Source organism: Dasypus novemcinctus, chromosome 6, assembly GCF_030445035.2.
Source record: "Dasypus novemcinctus isolate mDasNov1 chromosome 6, mDasNov1.1.hap2, whole genome shotgun sequence".
NCBI lineage: Eukaryota > Metazoa > Chordata > Mammalia > Cingulata > Dasypodidae > Dasypus > Dasypus novemcinctus.
In genome coordinates, this window is record NC_080678.1 from 44,075,984 (window position 1) to 44,095,156 (window position 19,173).

The window sequence follows — 19,173 nt, forward strand, 5'->3', positions numbered from 1 at the left end:
TTCCCTCATCCTAAAGATGGGGAGTCTGAGTTAGTGGCTGTTTCAAAGGCTACTGTGAGAGTTCATGAGTATCTGTTTCACATTTTATCCTGCTGGGAAATAGTCACATTAAACTGTACATGGCTGCTACCATCTTTCTGCATTAGACACTTCTTTTTTTAGTAATCCAGTAGTCTGTGGACAGGGCATTAACATTTGTTCTGAGGATATGGCCATGCTGCAGTCCTGGGAAACGTTCATTTAGTAAGCAGTGTTATGTAAGTATGTAAGGTAAATCCTTCTGAAACTGTTTTTTAGTGTGGCTGGACTCCACTAGTCCTTTGTTCTCTTTCTCTGGCTAGAGCTGTTGGTACAGCAGAATCCAACTGGATGAGGAAAGTACATGGATTGGGTTGACAGAGGCCCAGGGAGGCCTGTCCTGGGACACACTCGCTTCCATTAAAGCAGTATTACTGACTCTTGTCTTCCTTTTAGGCCTCTTTGATAGTCCCCCGGGGTCAGATGATGCAAAACTCATTGATATATTTTATCCTGGAGATCAACAGTCTGTGACATTTGGAACCAAATCTAGAGTGGGGATGGGTGGCATGGAAGCCAAGGTAAGAATCAGGTGCCTTAACTTCAAATTGCCTATACAATTATAAAGCCAAAGCAGTCTTTTATTCCCCTCACTTTTGTAATTATTTGGATGTTAATGGATCAGATACTAGATACATATACATTTAAATATGTACATACCCAAAAACAGGTTTGATGTGAAGTGTGTGCCTGTATTTAGTTACATCTTCATATATATTCTTTTTATTAATATTATATAACAGTGTGTTCATATTGTAAGCTCCTTGAGGGCAGAGCTGTATATTTTTTCATAATTTGTAAATCCTCTAATGTTATTGGCTCTGATATTTCTTAAAAAAACCTTTTTAAAGCTCTTACTAATTGTTCCAAGAAGTTAAAACATCCTTGAGATACAGCATCATAAGTAGTGATGGCAGAGATGAGGACAGCTTGCCATTCCAGAAAAAGGGCCAGACAGCACGCAGGAGAACAAGAAGACAGACTCAGAAAAGGAGGTTCACCAGAGCCCCATTTTTAAAAAGCTAAAGATTCTCAGAATCAGACTCTGATCAAACAGCCGGCTGGATGCGGGGCTATTTCTAGGATGAGGTATGAGAAGCCAAACATAGAAGTTAGGAGTCCCAGCACTACAGACTTGAAGTGACAACACGCTGAGAACAAAGAATAGATTGGTTCATTTTTAGGCAACCCATGTCCAAGGTAAACTGGGAAGAGTGCGTGGTCTGAGCATGACTTTAGAGCTTCTGAGCTGTTAAAAATATTCCTGCATGTACTTACACTGCTCAATATCAAATTGCATTTTTTGTTTTTGAAAGTTTGAGGTGTGGGTGACTAGACCCTGCAGATGTCTGAATCTCAGCTTTGGATCTGACCTCTCCCTTTAGGTGAAGGCAGCTCTCTGGGCACTGCAAGGTGGTACTTCTGTTGTTATTGCCAACGGAACCCACCCAAAGGTGTCTGGGCACGTCATCACAGACATCGTGGAGGGAAAGAAAGTTGGCACCTTCTTTTCAGAAGTGAAGCCTGCAGGTAAGTAGGTGTTCGTGAGATTCGTGAGGTCCTGTGACCTGCTGATGGTAACTAATGACACCTGGCCTCAGTGGGATGAAGACTCAGCTTCCTTTCTGGGAACATAGATCACAAAATTGATGTGCCAGTATTATGAAGTACATTGTGGCTTTGCAGGGAGGGAGGTGGCATTGCAGGGGTGAGAGGCAGTTGCTTTTACGTACTATTTGCAAAGTCGGATTTTGCTTTGCTTTTATAGCATTTCATGTAACCTGCTCTGATATGCCTCCCATTCTCTCCAGAATCACTTGGTTAAAAAAATATAAACATCCATTTTCTCAAAAAGCATTTTTAGGCCCATGCTGGGTGCCAAGTACTAATAAGCACTGGAACCACAAAATACAAAGGGTGTGGTCCTTGTACTGACGTGTTCACACCAGGCACAGTTGCCTTGTAACTGCATTTAGAAATGCAAATGAAATTTAGAAATATAAGCCAAGATGAAATTGAAAATAAGTCTGGCAGATGTGAAGTGTGCTATAAGCCCCAGAGATATGGACAAGCTCTTACGTTTGTGCCTGAGTTAACCTGGCATCATCCCCTTGCCATTCTTTTGGTTAAAATGAGCTCCGTACGGGAAGCAAGCACACCAAGACACAACTTTCCTTCTGTGCACGTGATAGAGAGAACTAAGCTGACCACAATCTAATGTTTATAAATGTCATTTCAGGCCCTACCGTTGAACAGCAGGGAGAAATGGCTCGATCTGGAGGAAGGATGTTGGCCACTTTGGAACCTGAGCAGGTAACATCCTTAGCAGATAGTTGTGGTAGTTTTCAGAGCAAGTCCTGCTGTGCCGACAGATGCAATCTGTGTAGTTTAGTGCAACAGTCAACCTTCTGGCTCCCCCTTTATTCCTAGCATTCCACAAAGCTATTCTGAGTTACAAATCTCATTTGGATTTGTTCTGCCTTTTTTTTTTCCATTCTTTTTTCCCCCTTTTGTAAATTGAGCCTAAGGAAACTTTCCATCATTATTTTTTTTGGAGGTAGCACAGATTGAACCTGGGACCTCATGCAAGGGAAGCAGGCACTCAACCACTGAGGTATACCCACTCCTCATGATGTTTTGATCAAAAGCATCATGGAAATTATGAGACCAGGAAGGCTACCTAATCCTGCCATCTACTAGGAATGGAAATTAGGGAATTACTTATCCAAGTCCATTCCAAATCACCTAACTTACCTATAAGATGGACGCTTGAGAGCTTCATAGTCAGTAGTCCTGCCTTCTGCCTACAGGAATTAGTCTAAGTTGCAGACACAATGGGACTGAAAGCAGTGAAGAGGGAGACAGAAGCTGGGGTCTTACTTCCATGGGTTGTGTTGTTCAGTATGAACTTGAGAATGATGTATATATGTTTCTGCTGGAGAATTCTTTGACCTAAGAAAGAGAAAGAGTTTTAAAATAATTTTAAGTAGGAAAAGGAAAGCAAAGAGGAGCCCAGCTTCTCTCTCTCTCAAACTTCTTCCTTCAGTAATCACAGTCCTAATTTGTCAGATTTCCTAATCTAGGTGAGTAAGAATTGGTGGCTCCTCTAACATCCATGTCTGGATCTTCCCCTTTGACCAAATTAATGAAATATATAATTACCAAAAAATAAAAGCTAGATGGAAAACTCAGCTAGGATATAGTCTGTGTAGCTAGTGTTGTTGACTCTGTGCAGATATGCAAATCACATCGCTTCACACTGCTCGCCCCTGTCTTGTGGACAAATCATATAATTCATCATGCCCCCTTCCCACAACTGGGCCATGGTTGGCTAATGACAATAATCGGGAGAGGAAAAGGAAAGGAAAAGTAAGAAGAAATGAAGGGATGTTAGCAATGAGAAAGAGGAAGTGGGAAACGAGGGGAGCCGTGGTGAGAAATGAGTGAGATGAAGTAAGAGACTTTAATCACTGTGACTCTTGGATTTAGGAGCAAGTTCTGCACGCTCAGAAGAGTAGGTTTAAAAAGAGTGATGTATATTCCTGGATTAACATGTTTTTCTGTTTTTGTTATTTCAACGGCTTGCCTTTCTTCCTAGAGAGCAGAAATTATCCATCATCTGGCTGATCTGTTAACGGACCAGCGTGATGAGATCCTGTTAGCCAACAAAAAAGACTTGGAGGAAGCAGAAGGTAAAGATGGAGAAGTCCTTTAGAGTCAGTGTTATGAAGGGGATTTGGTTCTGTTTCTTTGTTTTAGTAATAATTTTTACGTCATAGTCTGCCGAAGGACAAGATTGTTACAGAGTAGATCATTACTATTCAGCATTTTTATTGAAGGTGGATGGCCAGTGTTATTAGGCTTTTTCAAGCTGCACATATTCTTCCAACCAAATATTCTACTACAACCTCAAGGGAGCTTTTCCATTCACGACAAGCCCTAAGCCATGGCTCCTATGGCATTTCAGGACAGAAAACAAAAGATTGAGAACCCCACTGTTTTCAACGTTCAGCTATTTAAAGCTAACATTTATTGAGCCTTTTCTGTGTGTCAGGCATTGTGCTAAGGGCTTTACAAACAGGATATCATTTAATCTTCACAACATAGTACCAATAAATAAGGTAGCTACTATTATGTCCTCATTCTCCACATGAGGAACCTGAAGGTCAGAAAAGTTGTCACTTGCCCAATGCCATAAGGCCAGTGATGGACCCTGAATTCAAACCCAGATGCACTGTGCATATAAAAGAGTTAGAAATAGCTTGTTCAGCCTGGGATGAAATATAGCCCATCTCTTAGTTAATCAGTGTGTAGTATAGCTCAGAGCTGAAAACTGGTACCAAACGGAACTGTCCTTGAGGTGCTAAATGGGTGCATGGCAGACAACTAAAGATGTAGAGTCAGGTAGGCACTCACTCTTGCCCTTTCTCTAATTCTCTGTCTTTTCTACATTAAGACAATTGGTTGGCTTTATGGCATTTTGAATTGCCTTTTTAATAAATGTGCCTAAACGCCACCAAATTAGTGTGCTTCTTCGAAGAAACATTGCAAGGATCATCAGCCTTACTACCTTACCTTCATTCCTTAAAACATTTTTGGAGCAATTGTTTTGAAACTTCCTTTGCAGTGTACATGGGATGTCTTGAATGTTTGCAGTATTGTAAAGTCATAACATAACATTTCAGAAATGGTTGGAATCTCTGTGCTATCTTATGCAATTCTTTAAGATAAAGATAAAAGAATTGCCATCCACAGAGGCTCAAGGTCACATAATTTCCATATCAGTTCACTTTTGATCCCAGTTATATCTTTCCAGGAGAATACAAGAACACACAATGGGTTTTAAGAACAAAGTCCCAGGCATATATGAGCATGGTGAGCCACTTTGACTCAATAATCCCATTGCCGGGAATTTATTCTAAGAAAATATTTACGAAGAGAAAATAGCTCTGTATATAAAGATTTTTAGAGCAAGATTATCACACTGAAAAAAACTGGAAAAACTCGAGTGTCTAATAGCATAGGTGTGGTTAAGTGCACTAAGTTGTGTCAACTCCCTAGAATATTAAGTAGTAATTAAAATAATTGTTGTGATGTGGAAAACTTATGTAACTTAGATGAAAAACTAGACTAATGTAATATTTAATATGCATTACAATTAAAACTTGATTAAAATATACATGGCAGGAAAAGTAAAGGAATTAGTTGATATAACTGATTGGTAGAATGATAGATTTCATTTTTTTCTTAAGGTAAAGTTGGTTCCTCCCCTCAAAAGTAGAAATATATTTAATTATTCTCTCTTGATGGGTGTGATTATAAAAAGAAGGGGAAAATTTTCAAAATCTCATCTGAATATTAACTACAGTAATGATGTGGTGTGTGATTCCAAATGGATTCCACTATGTGTATATGTGTATATGTGCATATAGAGAGAGAATCACATAATACATTCTATCACATTTACAATAAAATTCTGTGTATGAACTTAACCAGATTCTGTTTAAATTTTTATTTTAGAAGAAAAGGTCTTTATTACTTCTTTTTTTTTTTTTAATTTTTTAAAAGATACATAGATCACACAAAATGCTACATTAAAAAATATAGGAGGGAAGCAGATGTGGTTCAAGTGATAGGGCTTCCATCTACCATATGGGAGGACCCGGGTTTGATCCCTGGGGCCTCCTGGTGAAAAAAAAAAGAAGATACCTGCGTGGTGAGCTAGTGCTCATGTGGTGAGCTGAATGCCAGCATGAGTGCCCACGTGGTGAGCTAAGTACCCGTGCGGTGAACCAGTGCCTGTGCAAGTGAGTCACACAGCAAGATGATGATGCAACAAAAGAGAGATGAAGGGGAGAATCAAGGTAAAGCGCAGCAGAAACCAGGAACTGAGGAGGTGTAGGTGACAGGGAACCTCTCTCCATATCAGAAGTCCCCAGGTTTGAATCCTGGTGAATCCTAGAGGAAAAGTAATGACAAAAAGAGAAATAGATAAAGAAGATCACATAACGAATAGACACTGACAGCAAAAACAGCAGGGAGCAGGGAAGAAAAGAAATACTGGAGATTCCTATATGCCCCACTCCCCACAACCCCCACTTTTCCCACATCAACAACTTCTTTCATTAGTGTGGTATATTACTTCTGATTATAAAATAATTTTACTTGTTATACAAAATTAAAGTGATACTGAAAGATAAAGTAGAGATCACCTCTGTTCTTGATGCCTTCTAGACCTCTTCCTACACACATCTTTATATGCAATATTTTATACATAGGCTATATGCATGCTTTGTGTGTATTTGTTTTCTAGTCTACCTTTTCACAAACTATATCTTGGACAGCTTTCCATATCAATAAATATGCATAAAAAATAATAAATACAGATATATCATTTTTAAAGCTGCATTGTAACTAATTATTGGAAGTTTTAGGTAGACTCTAGTCCCTCACTACTATAAAAAAATGCTGAGGGTGGTAAGTATCTTCATTACTAGGTCTGTTCATATAAATGATAAACTTCCAGAACTGACATTACTGAGACAAAGGATATGCATGTGCACATCTTTACGTGATATATATGTAGCCAGGTTGTCCCCCAAAAAAGCTGTGTAAATGGCATGTCATTGTTTCACTTCTACCTCTGAGTTCTGTGTCTGTTCCTCATGCAGTGCCATGTATGCAGTGAAGCATCAAGAAATAGAAGTTGGTGGTTTTAATCTGCTCTGATCTACTTTGTCTTGTGTTCTTCACACCTTTTTAGGGAGACTTGCAGCTCCTCTGCTGAAACGTTTGAGCCTCTCCACATCAAAACTGAATAGCCTGGCCATCGGACTGCGGCAGATTGCAGCTTCCTCACAGGACAGCGTGGGGCGTGTTTTGCGCCGGACCCGAATCGCCAAAAACTTGGAACTAGAACAAGTTACTGTCCCAATTGGAGTTCTGCTGGTGATCTTTGAATCTCGCCCTGACTGCCTACCCCAGGCATGTGACTAATGCCCTGCCATTGGGGTAGGGGAATAGAAAGAAGAGGGTGTTTTCAGGCTTGGAGCTAAGTCTCCCAAAGATAATTTTTAAGATGTTATTCTCTGGTTGTTCTTAAGATATATTATGTTATTGAACCATCCAGTAACACTAAAGTAGATATTCATATCTCTCTTTTACAGTTGAAGAAACTGAAGCTTGTGCAAGTTAGTATTCCTAGCACAACTTGTAAGGGTGGAGCTGGGCTTGAATTTCTTCACTCAGTCTACTATACCCCCTTATATAGAAGCACATTTCAAAATATCTTAGCTCACTAGATATCTAATAACTGTCTTTGCCTATGTGAAAAAGATCACCTTATTATCAGTGTCACCAATGACTTCCTGTGGGAACATCTTTCAGTAAAGAGAACTTTCAGTAGTGAATGAAAACTAGAATATGACCTTCTTCAAGGAAGTCGACATATCACAAGTTCAGAAGTTACATGTTAAAGCCCTTGCCACACAACCCTGCCCTGAAATAGGTGGCATTTGAGGATGGCCCCACTTATTGCCCCAGACCCTCTCCCAGAAATCTGGAACCATTTCTCCATTGCACTTCCAATAGGATGATAGTGGCTCTTTCTTTGCACTAGCCTCAAAGTCTCAATGGGAAATTCTGTTTTTTTAGAAACAAAAAACACAAATAGAAAAACCCTAGCATTTCTTTACTGTAGTGCGTAATGACCTTGGGAGTCCAGAATGTTCCATTGGGTTACTCCCTGACATGACCATAAACCAGCTCATTCCCTAAGAGACACCTGTCCCATTGGGGTCTGACTTCAGCCCCTGGCCACTGATAGCATTCTGCCCCCTTCTGGGATGTACCTCTTGTGCAGAAATGCTTCAATAAAGACTGAAAAAGTCCTCTGCTGATGGAAAAGGGTTATAGGTCTGTGTGTGTGTTTATGAAGTTTCTCTGCTATCTTTCATCCATGCCAGCTAATACTTCACAGAGCAGGTTGAGGTTTTTTCCATAGCCACCTAGAGCTGTGGCTCCACACCTGCGTTCTTACCCAGGGATGGCTTCCTGGGATCAGTAAATTCTAAGAGTTGTTTGTAGAATTCTGTTTTCTCTCTGTATCTGGAGGAAGTTTCCATAACGTTTATAAGAGGTCTGTGAGCAAACCAACAAAAAAGGATTAAGAATCACTGATCTGAAGATAAACATGTCAAACACAGTTTTTGAGTAGTGTCTCTCTTACCACATTACAAAATGGGAAGATTTCCATTCATCCTAAGAGCATTCAAAACCTTAAGCTTCAGGCTTAAGAATGACCAGTCAGTGTCACTGTCTCTTTGCTTTTAAAAGGTAACTAAGCCTCTGCTTAGATGCCCTACGTACAGGCGTGGTGCTCCTTTCCAGTAGTCTCCACCGTAGCTATCCAGGGTTGGCAGGAGCACTGCAGGTTTGTAGACCAGGCGTTTGAAGCTTCTTGGAACACTTGCAGTTCCGGAATACAGTGTGGCCAGAGGCACACCATGCCTCAGCCTGAGTGAGGTGGAGCAGGCACTTCCCTGAGGAAGCGGCCGAGCACCCTGCTCTCCACAGTGACCAAAGGGCATAGGAGGGTGCTGCGACCCTGGCCAGTGAACTCAGGTAGCTTTGCTACGGGTGCTAAGAGGGCCTCATAGCTTAGTGGTTTGTCTCCGGAGGAGAGCCACCCAACCTCTCTGGGCTTCAGTTTCCTTCTCTGTAAAATGGCGAGTAAAACAAATACTTAATTCACCAAAATGTTGTGATGATTAAACAGGATAAGCCTCATAAAGTGATCAGTACAGTGTTTAGCACAGAAAAAGTGCTCAATGAATGCTAATGCTATTGTTACTATTTTTTCTTCCTGCTGCACTGCTCTCCCTTGCAGGTGGCAGCTTTGGCTATCGCAAGTGGTAATGGCTTGTTACTCAAAGGAGGGAAGGAGGCTGCACACAGCAATCGGATTCTTCACCTCTTGACCCAAGAGGCCCTCTCAATCCATGGAGTCAAGGAGGCTGTACAGCTGGTAGGTCCTTAGAAATGAGCCAGTCAGGCCCAGAGGAGCTTGGTCAGATCCTTGGGTGTTGAAAGCAGAGCTTAACTGGTTTATATTATATAATGTAAGTGGGTCCCAAATGCCTGCTGCTATTGGATGTTAGCCACTTGGCATTAGGTCGTTCTGTAGTGCCAGGGGGCTTCTTGGCCCAGATGGATCTTCAGTGGCTTAGGAAGGCCCATGCAGCTATGTCCTGGCACTACTGATTTAGAAGAATGTACTTTAGACTTGCATTCTTTGGATCATAGGACCCCAGGAATTGCAGACCTAGACTGGGAGGCCCAGGTTCTTCTCACTGGCAGAGTGATTTAGGGCAAGTCATATGAAATAAATGTTATGGAAGTTTATAATGAACCATCATGCGGTGGGTAAGTATGAAATCATGCTATTAGGTTGTCATTATTTTAATCAACCTTCGTCTCATTCAACTGTCAAATGAGGTTTTTGAACTAGAGAGTAATCACAACAATTTATTGAGTACCGACTATGTACCTGGCATTATTTCATTTCATTTTCACAGCAACCTTCTCAGGAAGATCCCATTCATTATTGGTTCCATTTTATAGATGGGAAAAAAATTCAGTCTCAGAGAGGTAAAGTAATTCACCCAAAGTCATGCAGAATGTAGAAGAGTTTAGATTTGTACCTAGGCTGACTCTAGATCCTTTTAAGGCCCTTTTTTCCCCATTAAGGCCCACTTGCTCCAATATTTAGGATTCTTTTGGCTTAGCAGAGTGTCTACAAATCTGCTGCATTACATGCTCACTGACAAGAATCTGAGGGGTTTTGTTTGTTTGTTTTGCTTTGTTTTTTATGACAGTGTAGTGGGTGGAAAGAACATAGACTTTAGGGATTCAAATCCCAGCTCTACCACATCCTAGTTTAGACAGGTTTCCTTCTTCCCTCCCTTCTCCCTCCCTCCTTTCCTGTTGCGGCACACTTTACTTAAAGTATACAAATCTTATTTGAACAACTCCATTACTTCATGCATTTATATAAATATATATACACATATATGTAACACCAGCCCTGAAAAGGTACAGAACATTTCCAACACCCCCAGAAGGCTCCCTTGTGCCCTTCCCAACCAGTATCCCCCATCCCCACCACAAAGTAACCACTTTGACTTCTGTCACTTTGTTACTTTTGCATGTTCTTGAACTTCATAGACATGGAATAATACAAAATGTGTTCATTTATTTTGTATTTCTTCTGTTCATCATCATGTTCTTGAGATATATCCACATTGTTGCATCTAGCAACCAAGCTCTTTTGTATTGCTGCGAAGTATTCCATTTATATGCATATACGATAGTTTATCTTTTATTCTGTGCATGAACATTTGGGTTGTTTCCAGTTTTTGGCTATGAGCAAGAAAGTTGCTGTGAACATTCTTGCACATGTATGTTTATATTTCTATTGTAAAAGTAACACGACCATATGGGGATAAAACTAAAAATCAAAAAGAAGAAAAACATGCCCCTAATCTCATTGTCCTAACTGCGAGCACTTTAGTGATTCCGACCAGCATCCCAGGGTAGATGTCAGTGGTAGTCATGGAGAACCAATTCCCCAGTGAGACCCAGCATGTCATGAAGGCTGTGCCCGGGGAGCCAACCAAGGAGCCCCTGTCTTTTGTGATCTTCACAGCCTCACATTATCTCTACCTTATTTAACTAACATAGCATTTTTTTGCATCTCTTCTGGCATTTTAAAATTATCTTCCTTTTGTTATAGTTCTTTAGGACCTGCCTCAAAAATGCAGGGACCACAACTTGCATTTTGTAAGGCAGGGAGGGCACAGCACCTAATGTTTAGATAAGCATTTTGCCAGATGGCTGTTCAATTCCAATGATCAGGAGCTTAATCCTGTTTTAAGAAAAAGTTCTCAGAGAGCCTGAATTAGTCCTCAAGCTATAAAAGGGACGCTGCTATTTCTACACTTTATGAATCAGATATCATCTTTAACTTTGTATTCTCTACCTCTTCAGGTGAATAGCAGAGAAGAAGTTGAAGATCTTTGCCGCCTGGACAAAATGATAGATCTGATCATTCCACGTGGTTCTTCCCAGCTGGTCAGAGACATCCAGAAAGCTGCTAAGGGGATTCCAGTGATGGGGCACAGTGAAGGGATCTGCCACATGTATGTGGATTCAGAGGCTAGTGTCGATAAGGTCACCAGGCTAGGTGAGCTGAGTCTTCTGTTTTCCTGGGGTGAAATATTTACCAAACCCTTTGTGGCTCTGGTCACATTAATATAAAAAATACATTCTTGTTGTTCTTTCAGTCAGAGACTCTAAATGTGAATATCCAGCTGCCTGTAATGCTTTGGAGACACTGCTGATCCATAGAGATCTGCTAAGAACACCATTATTTGACCAGATCATCGATATGCTCCGAGTGGAACAGGTAAGACAAATCCACAGGACTAGGGTATCACTGCCTGACTTCCATTTTGAGATTTAGAAGCCTGTGGGGTTAGACCAGGAACATCCACCATTCCATTTAAGGCAATTTTAAAACATATTTGTGAACTTCCGCTCTGTACCAAGTTCTATGCTAAGTACAGACATGAGTAAGACATGACCCCTGCCCTCTGACAGTCTGGTCAGTAGAACAAACTGATACACAAATATCTTTACTGCAAAATGGAATGTGTTATGTGTGAAGACAGTTCAAAGATAAGACAGATCACATGTCAAATGGACTGTTTCTGGCAATTTTTTATTTGGCAGCAAAGTTTAAAGTTTATGTTTCTGACCATACATTCCTCTTTGGATTTGATTTGTAAAGACTGTGCAGAAATGTTTTCCAATGCCAAAGTCATGTGCATCCATCCTCCCCCCAATGTCTTCTATTATCAATATTAATGTATTTAATACAGTTATATTCAGTAGTCAACAATTTGCATGTGTTCCCTCTGTGTAATGCTTTTACTGTGTCATTAAGGTTTGTAACAGATCAAAGCCAGTAATTTTCAAACATAAATTTATGCTCTATCCTAAATTCTTGATTGCAGAAAAAATAGATGCTCTCAAGGCAAAAAGGGACAATTCATTAAAGTTTCTGCCTGGACTCATTTTAAACTTTAATATCATCTATCATTGCACCCTTTCAGAATTTTATAAACCAGCCCAAAAGTAAAGAAAATACCTGCTGGTCTTTGTTGCTTTGACCCTGAGAGTAAATCTCTTCTTTTCCATCCTTACGCTAGAAAAAAAGGCTCCAATGTGGCATGGATGTGGCATGGTCCCAGTGAGGACCTGAAAGAATTGTTTTGAAAATAAAAATATCTCCCATGGATTAAGAGGGAGTTAGGTCACATAATAACCACTCATGTTCAGGACCTCACTTTACACCAGTAATCTGTGTAATTGCACATACACTGGACTGGACAGAAGAAAAGCTTTATTTTAGTTGGGACTAAAATCCTGTCTTGATTCTGACAAACCCATGATATCTTCAGTTATCCTCAGAATTGCCTTGAAATTCCTCACATCAGTGAGTCAATGTGTGTGTTTTATGTAGCACCTCTTACTGCAGGAAGTAAACACGGCAGGGTGATTAGCACAGAGCTGGGGGCTCAGGGCTGAGGTCCCAGGCCCTGAAAAGGTTGGTTGGGCCCCAGGCTTGGCAAAAACGGGTCCCAGATAGGAAACCACAGCAAGGCCTCAGGGACAATGAATACAAAACAGAGACTGTTGTAACCGGAACCAAGAGCTTGGTCCTGAAGAGACAAGGCACAAATCCCTCCCCTGTCCTGGGGAGGACTCAGAGTTCAAGGTCCAAGTGGAATCAACCTTGTGACTGGGCTCCCCAGTGGGATCCTTAAATTTCTCCCACTGGGAACAGGATTAGTCCCAGAGTCTGGAGCTAGCTTAGGCTCAGCTGGGACCAGACTGGCCTGAACAGAGTCAGAAATCCAATAGGTAACCATAGTTTGAGGCACTGAAAGAACCTAACTATGCCCTGTGTACCTCTTAATCACATAGAGGAATTTTCCAGCATGAAGGGAGTAGAAATGTGTATGAGGTACCCCCCTCTTTTCATAGGAGTCTGTTGTCTAGATCCCTGAAAAGGGAATGGGATTTTTATAGGCAAATGTTCATTTTAGTAAAATGCCAGCAGTCCAGGGCTTATGCCTATAGCCCCTGTGCCTTGCACATTCTGAACATTCAGAAGCTTCCTGCTTCAATCCCTGTTTCAACCGTACTGAGGCCCATTGCTGGCAAGTGGCCAGTTAGCATTTTCAAAATCAAAGCATGGGAGCAGATGTGGCTCAAGCACTTGGGAGGTCCTGGGTTCATTTCCCAGTGCCTCCTAAAGAAGAAAAACAAACAGTGAGCAGACAACAAGCAGACCGTGAACAAAAACAATGAGCAAACAACGAACAGACCATGAGCAAAAACAAAAACAAGCAGGAAACAGGTGGTAGCTCGAGCGGTTGAGCACCTGCCTCCCACATGGGAGGTCCCAAATTCCTTTCCTGGTGCTTCCTAAAGAAAAAAACAGGTAACAAGCACACAACAAGTACAAGCAAAAACAATGAGCAAACAGGTGAGGTAGCCATCTCATGGGGGAGGTGAGGATGAACAAAGCATCCTGGACGGCAAGAGGCTGCCTCTAAAAGGAAGGTAGGTAGTACTCGAGCCACAGATTTTATGCTTATATAAATACTCATCATAAGGAAAAGGCCCTTAAGAGACAATCTTGCTGTTTAATCCTAGGGGAGAAGTGAGTACACTTGCTTATTTCTGTTGATTTTGTTATTTCCCCTGGACTTGCTTTGTTCTAGGTAAAAATTCATGCAGGCCCCAAGTTTGCTTCTTACCTCACCTTCAGTCCCTCCGAAGTGAAGTCACTCCGAACTGAATATGGGGACCTGGAATTGTGCATTGAAGTGGTGGACAGTGTCCAGGAGGCCATTGACCACATCCACAAGTATGGCAGCTCCCACACGGATGTCATCATCACAGAGAATGGTCAGTGTCCAGGTGCAGCCTCCTATCAGTAGCTTTGAGGATACGAGTTTCTCATTATCTGCTTTCATCTCAAAGGGGTCCCACTCCTCTCACCCTTCTTGGCCTGCAGGAAAACATAGTCTGAAAAGACTAATGATCATGTGCAATGCTGGTTGCATTTGATGATTTGCTGGGTGTTTTCACCCACATTAGCTCATTATATTGTCACAGCCGTCCTGTGGGAAGAAGCAGGATGGAGGTGATTACTTCCGCTTTAAAGATAACTTACTCCATGTTTTTTAATCACATAGTCCATACACTAGTCCTGTAAGGTAGTTGGAATAAACCCAGTTTACATCTGAGGAAATCAAAGTCCAGAAGGTTAGATGCAGTACCACGTAGCGAAGGGCAGACCAGCTCTCCACAATCATTCATTCCCTCTGCAGGTGTTAATTAAGGGGCATTTAAGGTGGCAGGCACTGGAGGTACAAGGGTGAAGGAAGCCAGTGTGGCCCTCCCCTGAGGACTGTGAGCCAGCCTTTTGGGAAATCATAACCCTACCACCAGTAACAGTAATAGCTGTCAGGTACTGAGCATGTGTGTGCTAGGCCCTGGGATGCATGCTCTACAAGTATCAATTCATGGACTCCTCTGCACAAGCCTGTGAGGTAGGTAGTGTTGTCAATCCCCGTTTTACTCAGGCACAGAGCAGTTTAGAAACTTGTCTGAAGTCACACAGCTAGTACTGTGGTTCTGAACTTTTAACCCACACTCTTAACCCTGTAAATAGGTAGTGTAGACACCATCACAGCACTGAGGGCACATCTGCAGTGGGAGATATGGGTTCCAGCCCTGTCTTTCCCAGGCCCCTGCTCTTTCTACAACACTGTGCCTAATGAAGCTGGTTTGCCTTCTTTGATTTTCCCCAGTCTTGCTTGCTTAGTATTTGAGGAGAACTCAGCGGGGTGGTTCCTTGGGGACTTGAGCCCTGCCCTAACTGCTCACTGGTGAATGGCTGGAGGCAGGGCTGTTCCCCGTAAGTCATCCTGACTCCGCTCTTGTTCTTTCCTTACGTGGCAGAGAAAACAGCAGAGTTCTTCCTTCAGCACGTGGATAGCGCCTGTGTGTTCTGGAACGCCAGCACTCGCTTCTCTGATGGCTACCGCTTTGGACTGGGTAAGACTCCAGTTGAGGGGAAAGGAGTTCCTTGTGAATCACTGGTCCAAGGAGTGAGGTGGAAGTGGAGAAAACACACCCCCTTTATAGACACGTGCTTGGGCAAGATAATAGAGGCAGGATTGGGGAAGGTGGGGCGCGTGAGAGGAGGAGAGAGAATAACAACAGCTACTGGAAGTCTGTAAAAGCCTTATGCTCCAGGCACTTCACATGTTAAGAAGGTTCCACTCACATTTCCTTTTTCATAGAAACCGATTCAAAGAAATGACCATACTTGCCCAAAGTCACTCTGGCATTTGGACCCAAACTCGTGGGACTCCACAGCATTGGTTACCCCCACCTCAGTATGGGCAGACCACGGCATGTCTTCAGGCACAAGGTGCAATGGTTGTATGTGCCAAAGTCCCTCAAGAACTGTGCTGTTGAGATTTATTTCTTCAGAGTGACACAGCCTAGTTGTTGCTCAGAGCTAGGAACCCCTGTGAGGGCAGGAAGAAGGCGGATATTAGAACCTGTCCTGGGCTTCAATGGCAGCATCAAAAACGAGCCACACGGTTGACTCCTAAAGCAGACTTTGAAGTAGAAAGCTTCAGGAAGACACCCTTTTCCCTCCTTCCTCTCTTAGTTATAAAATTACCAGTGCCAAGTGGTCAATGTGTTATTTGGACAGTCCCTGCTTTTCAGGGGTACCATTAGACCAAGTTCCAATCAGACACATTTTCTGAATATTGGGTAATTTTTTTCATCCACTTAAAACATTTTAACCCCTCTTGAACTTTTGAACAAACTTTTGAACAGATCATCTGCCTGGAGAAATAGTTCTCACAGAGTTGTTAAAGGTTATTAAAGGGAATTTTAGTCAGTTATTCTTAGTCGTTAGACTTTATTTTTAGTTCTCCCATTCCTATTATGTTGGGATTCTGACTTAATTATCACACCACTTGCACTGATCTGTGTGCCCCCACGTTCTTGAGGAAGAAATAGCAGCATGCTTTTAAGGGCTGAGGTGTCAGCTTTCCAGTGAAAATCCAGAGTGGGGGAGGAGCAAAAGACCACTCCATGTCCTTCCAGCACCAGCTGAGAACAAAGGCCCACACCCTGGTCGGGTTAATCCCCGGGAAATGCGTTAAGGACAGCAGTGACGGCCAGTATTTATCGAGGGTTTACCACTGTTTGTGCCCAGCCCTGTGCTAAGTGCATCCCAAGCATTATCTCAGTTCTGTAAACTAGATATCATTATTTTCCTCATTTCCAGATGAGAAAACTGAAGCACAGATGGATAGTTAGGACTTGCCCCAGGTCATGTGTCTCTAAGCTATTGAGCCAGAATTTGACTCCTGTTGTCTCACCTCCTTCCCAGCCTCTGCCCCAAGCACCTCCCCACTCAGACCCTGGCTAGTGCTCTCCTCTCCGCCTGCAGCGCCTCCACCTGATCCTCCCCTGGCTGGTTCCTTCTCATCCTTGGCATTTCCACGCAGAAGCATCTCCTCAGGGAGGCTTTCTCTGACCCCTCTCAGCAGTGAGGTCCCCACTCCACCCTGGCTTCATTACACTTAATCACCACCTGAAATCATTTACTTACCTGTTCTTGGCTCCTTCCTCATTAGAATATAAGCTCCACGAAAACAGGACAGTGTGTGTGTTATTCCCACTGGTGCCCCAGGCCCGGTACAGTGACTGGCACATGGTAGATGCTCAGTATGGTTGTGATGAATGAGGGACCCCCCCCCCCTGCACCATATACAGTGCAGAATGCTGAACCAGACCCGGGAAGACCCCTGACAACCTCCAGGTCTCAGCCTGGAGCAAGACAAATTCAGTAATTTCCTCATGAGTGCTGAGGGGCTAAGAATTCTGGGGCATACTAAGAACTTGTCCCTTACTTCCTAGGATTTAAAGAATACTTGGGGAAATGAAACCACCCTACTAAACATTGTTCAACGCCACAGTACATGCCCAGATGTCAAATTATGGTGTACAATTCAGATACCAAACTGACATCAGAGACAATACTTCTCATATCATTGGACTGCAGTAGGGGATAAAGCACAAAAGAAAGGTCCACACAGTGTGTTTCATAAAGGGTGGGGGCCACAATGATTTGTAGTGACCTGACAGAACACGTTTTTGGGTATAGTGGAACTCAAGCTGGGCTGGGAAGATGGGTCAGGAGTTGGCCGAGAGAGGATACCAAGTGCAGAGAATGCAGAGATGTGAAGAGACATGGGTCTGGTGGGTGGGCAGGAAGCAGAGGCTGTGTAAAACCACATCCTAACCCATCCTCCTTTGCAGGCGCTGAAGTGGGAATCAGCACATCACGAATCCATGCCCGCGGACCAGTAGGACTTGAGGGTCTCCTTACTACTAAGTGGCTGCTACGAGGGCAGGACCATGTGGTATCAGATTTCTCAGAGCATGGCAGTTTAAAGTATCTTCATGAGACTCTTCCTATTCCTCAGAGAAACACCAACTGAAAGCGTTCAGAGAATGCCACAAAAACCCCTGGAAAAGTCTGTGTTTCACAGTTAAATTTGTGGTAAGGATCTCAGGGGATGAGCCAGGCCTTGTGTCCTAATTCCTGGAAGGGTCTGGCTGTTGGAAAGTACTCCTAAATGTTTCTGGGCTCAATCTGGCAACTTTATTCTTGCCTAATATATATATTCCAGCTTACCTTTTTTTTTTAAGTGAAAAAATAATTCCTACAAGAGGGGCTTTACTTTGCCCAGTCCAGTTCCCTTCAAAGATAGGAACAGAAAGGTGTGTTTCTCCCACACGAAAGGCAAAGAAAAATCATGGCCACTTTTTACCTTTTTTATCACCTCAGTGAGGTAACGTCTCCCTTGGCATTTAGCTGGTACTGGAGCTAGTCATTCCTAATAAGTTTTTTTACATTGCATTTCTTTCACACTCATTATCATCTTCAAAAGGGAAAGATCTGGAATTTTTAAAGAGGGTCAGCTCTTTTTTTTAATATTGTCATCAGAAACAATTACAGGAATGGACTGAATGATTTCCACTGTGAAGAATGACCTTTTATATTTATTTGAGGAGTTAAATAGGCATTCCAGATGTTTGCAGCCTCTCTTGATCCAAGAGTTTCCGTGTTCCCAGTAATCCCATTGGTACCTGGAGTTGCAAACTGTGAGGTGAGAGTTTAAAAATGTTTCCCTTTTAGCAGGCGGATTATTGGCAGAAATTTTGCTTGAAATTTTTATATAAATTATTTTGTCATCCTATCCTCCTTTCCCTCCAAAAAAAAAAAAGGAGTATTTTAATACTTTGGATTCTTCCTCCCTTTTTGAGAAATAAAACTCTTATGAAAAGTCTATGGTGCGGTTTCATTTCTCCCTTGCTTGTTATTGCCCTCTTCCTCCTCTTCCTGTGTCCCTCGTGTCCCTGCCTTTAGGCGTTGTCTCTTCTCAGGATACACTGGTCGCCCGGGTTGGGAGTTTGTGTTGGGGATACAGACCATCTGCCTGCACTGTCAGTGGGCACAGCGCCAGCACATCCCCAGGGAAGGGGTTCAGTGGGAGAGAAGAAAGGAAAAGAGGACATTAAGACCTGTGAGTCTAAAAACTGAAAGCACCGTGATAGTCTGAAGCCAGTGAATATATATGGCACGAGTGTGTTGCCACTGTGTTGTGTCCACATGGCACCGCCATTCCTCGGCCACTCTGATGCCACAGCCCCCACTAACATCATTTGTTCTCTTCGGGGGTAAATAACTTTGTCCTCCCAGCTGCTCCCTGCCGGTTCCCATTGCCTCAGGTCTGCCTCAGGATTGACTGATGCATTGACAGTTCTAATCCCTCACTTCCCTCCCTCTGTCTGCTTCTCTAATTAGGATCCCTGATGCCAGGGAGTCTGTAGTCAAAAGATTTCTTACCTCCAGGGGCTCCTGCT

At 42.6% G+C, this 19,173-nt stretch overlaps 1 protein-coding gene across 2 annotated transcripts in view; it reads left to right on the forward strand.

The window, feature by feature from the left end:
- The window catches only part of ALDH18A1 (aldehyde dehydrogenase 18 family member A1), a 42,041-nt gene extending 23,445 nt beyond the window's left edge, over nucleotides 1–18,596 (forward strand). For both annotated transcript variants that reach the window (XM_004456951.5, XM_004456953.4), the window contains exons 8-18: nucleotides 475–599; nucleotides 1,464–1,608; nucleotides 2,318–2,391; nucleotides 3,677–3,770; nucleotides 6,842–7,062; nucleotides 8,966–9,103; nucleotides 11,125–11,320; nucleotides 11,421–11,542; nucleotides 13,929–14,115; nucleotides 15,175–15,270; nucleotides 17,563–18,596. In XM_004456951.5, the coding sequence (XP_004457008.1) occupies nucleotides 475–599; nucleotides 1,464–1,608; nucleotides 2,318–2,391; nucleotides 3,677–3,770; nucleotides 6,842–7,062; nucleotides 8,966–9,103; nucleotides 11,125–11,320; nucleotides 11,421–11,542; nucleotides 13,929–14,115; nucleotides 15,175–15,270; nucleotides 17,563–17,744 (1,580 nt within the window). In that variant the 3' untranslated portion in view covers nucleotides 17,745–18,596. The remainder of the gene's footprint in view (nucleotides 1–474; nucleotides 600–1,463; nucleotides 1,609–2,317; nucleotides 2,392–3,676; nucleotides 3,771–6,841; nucleotides 7,063–8,965; nucleotides 9,104–11,124; nucleotides 11,321–11,420; nucleotides 11,543–13,928; nucleotides 14,116–15,174; nucleotides 15,271–17,562) is intronic.
- The last annotated feature ends 577 nt before the right edge of the window (nucleotides 18,597–19,173 follow it).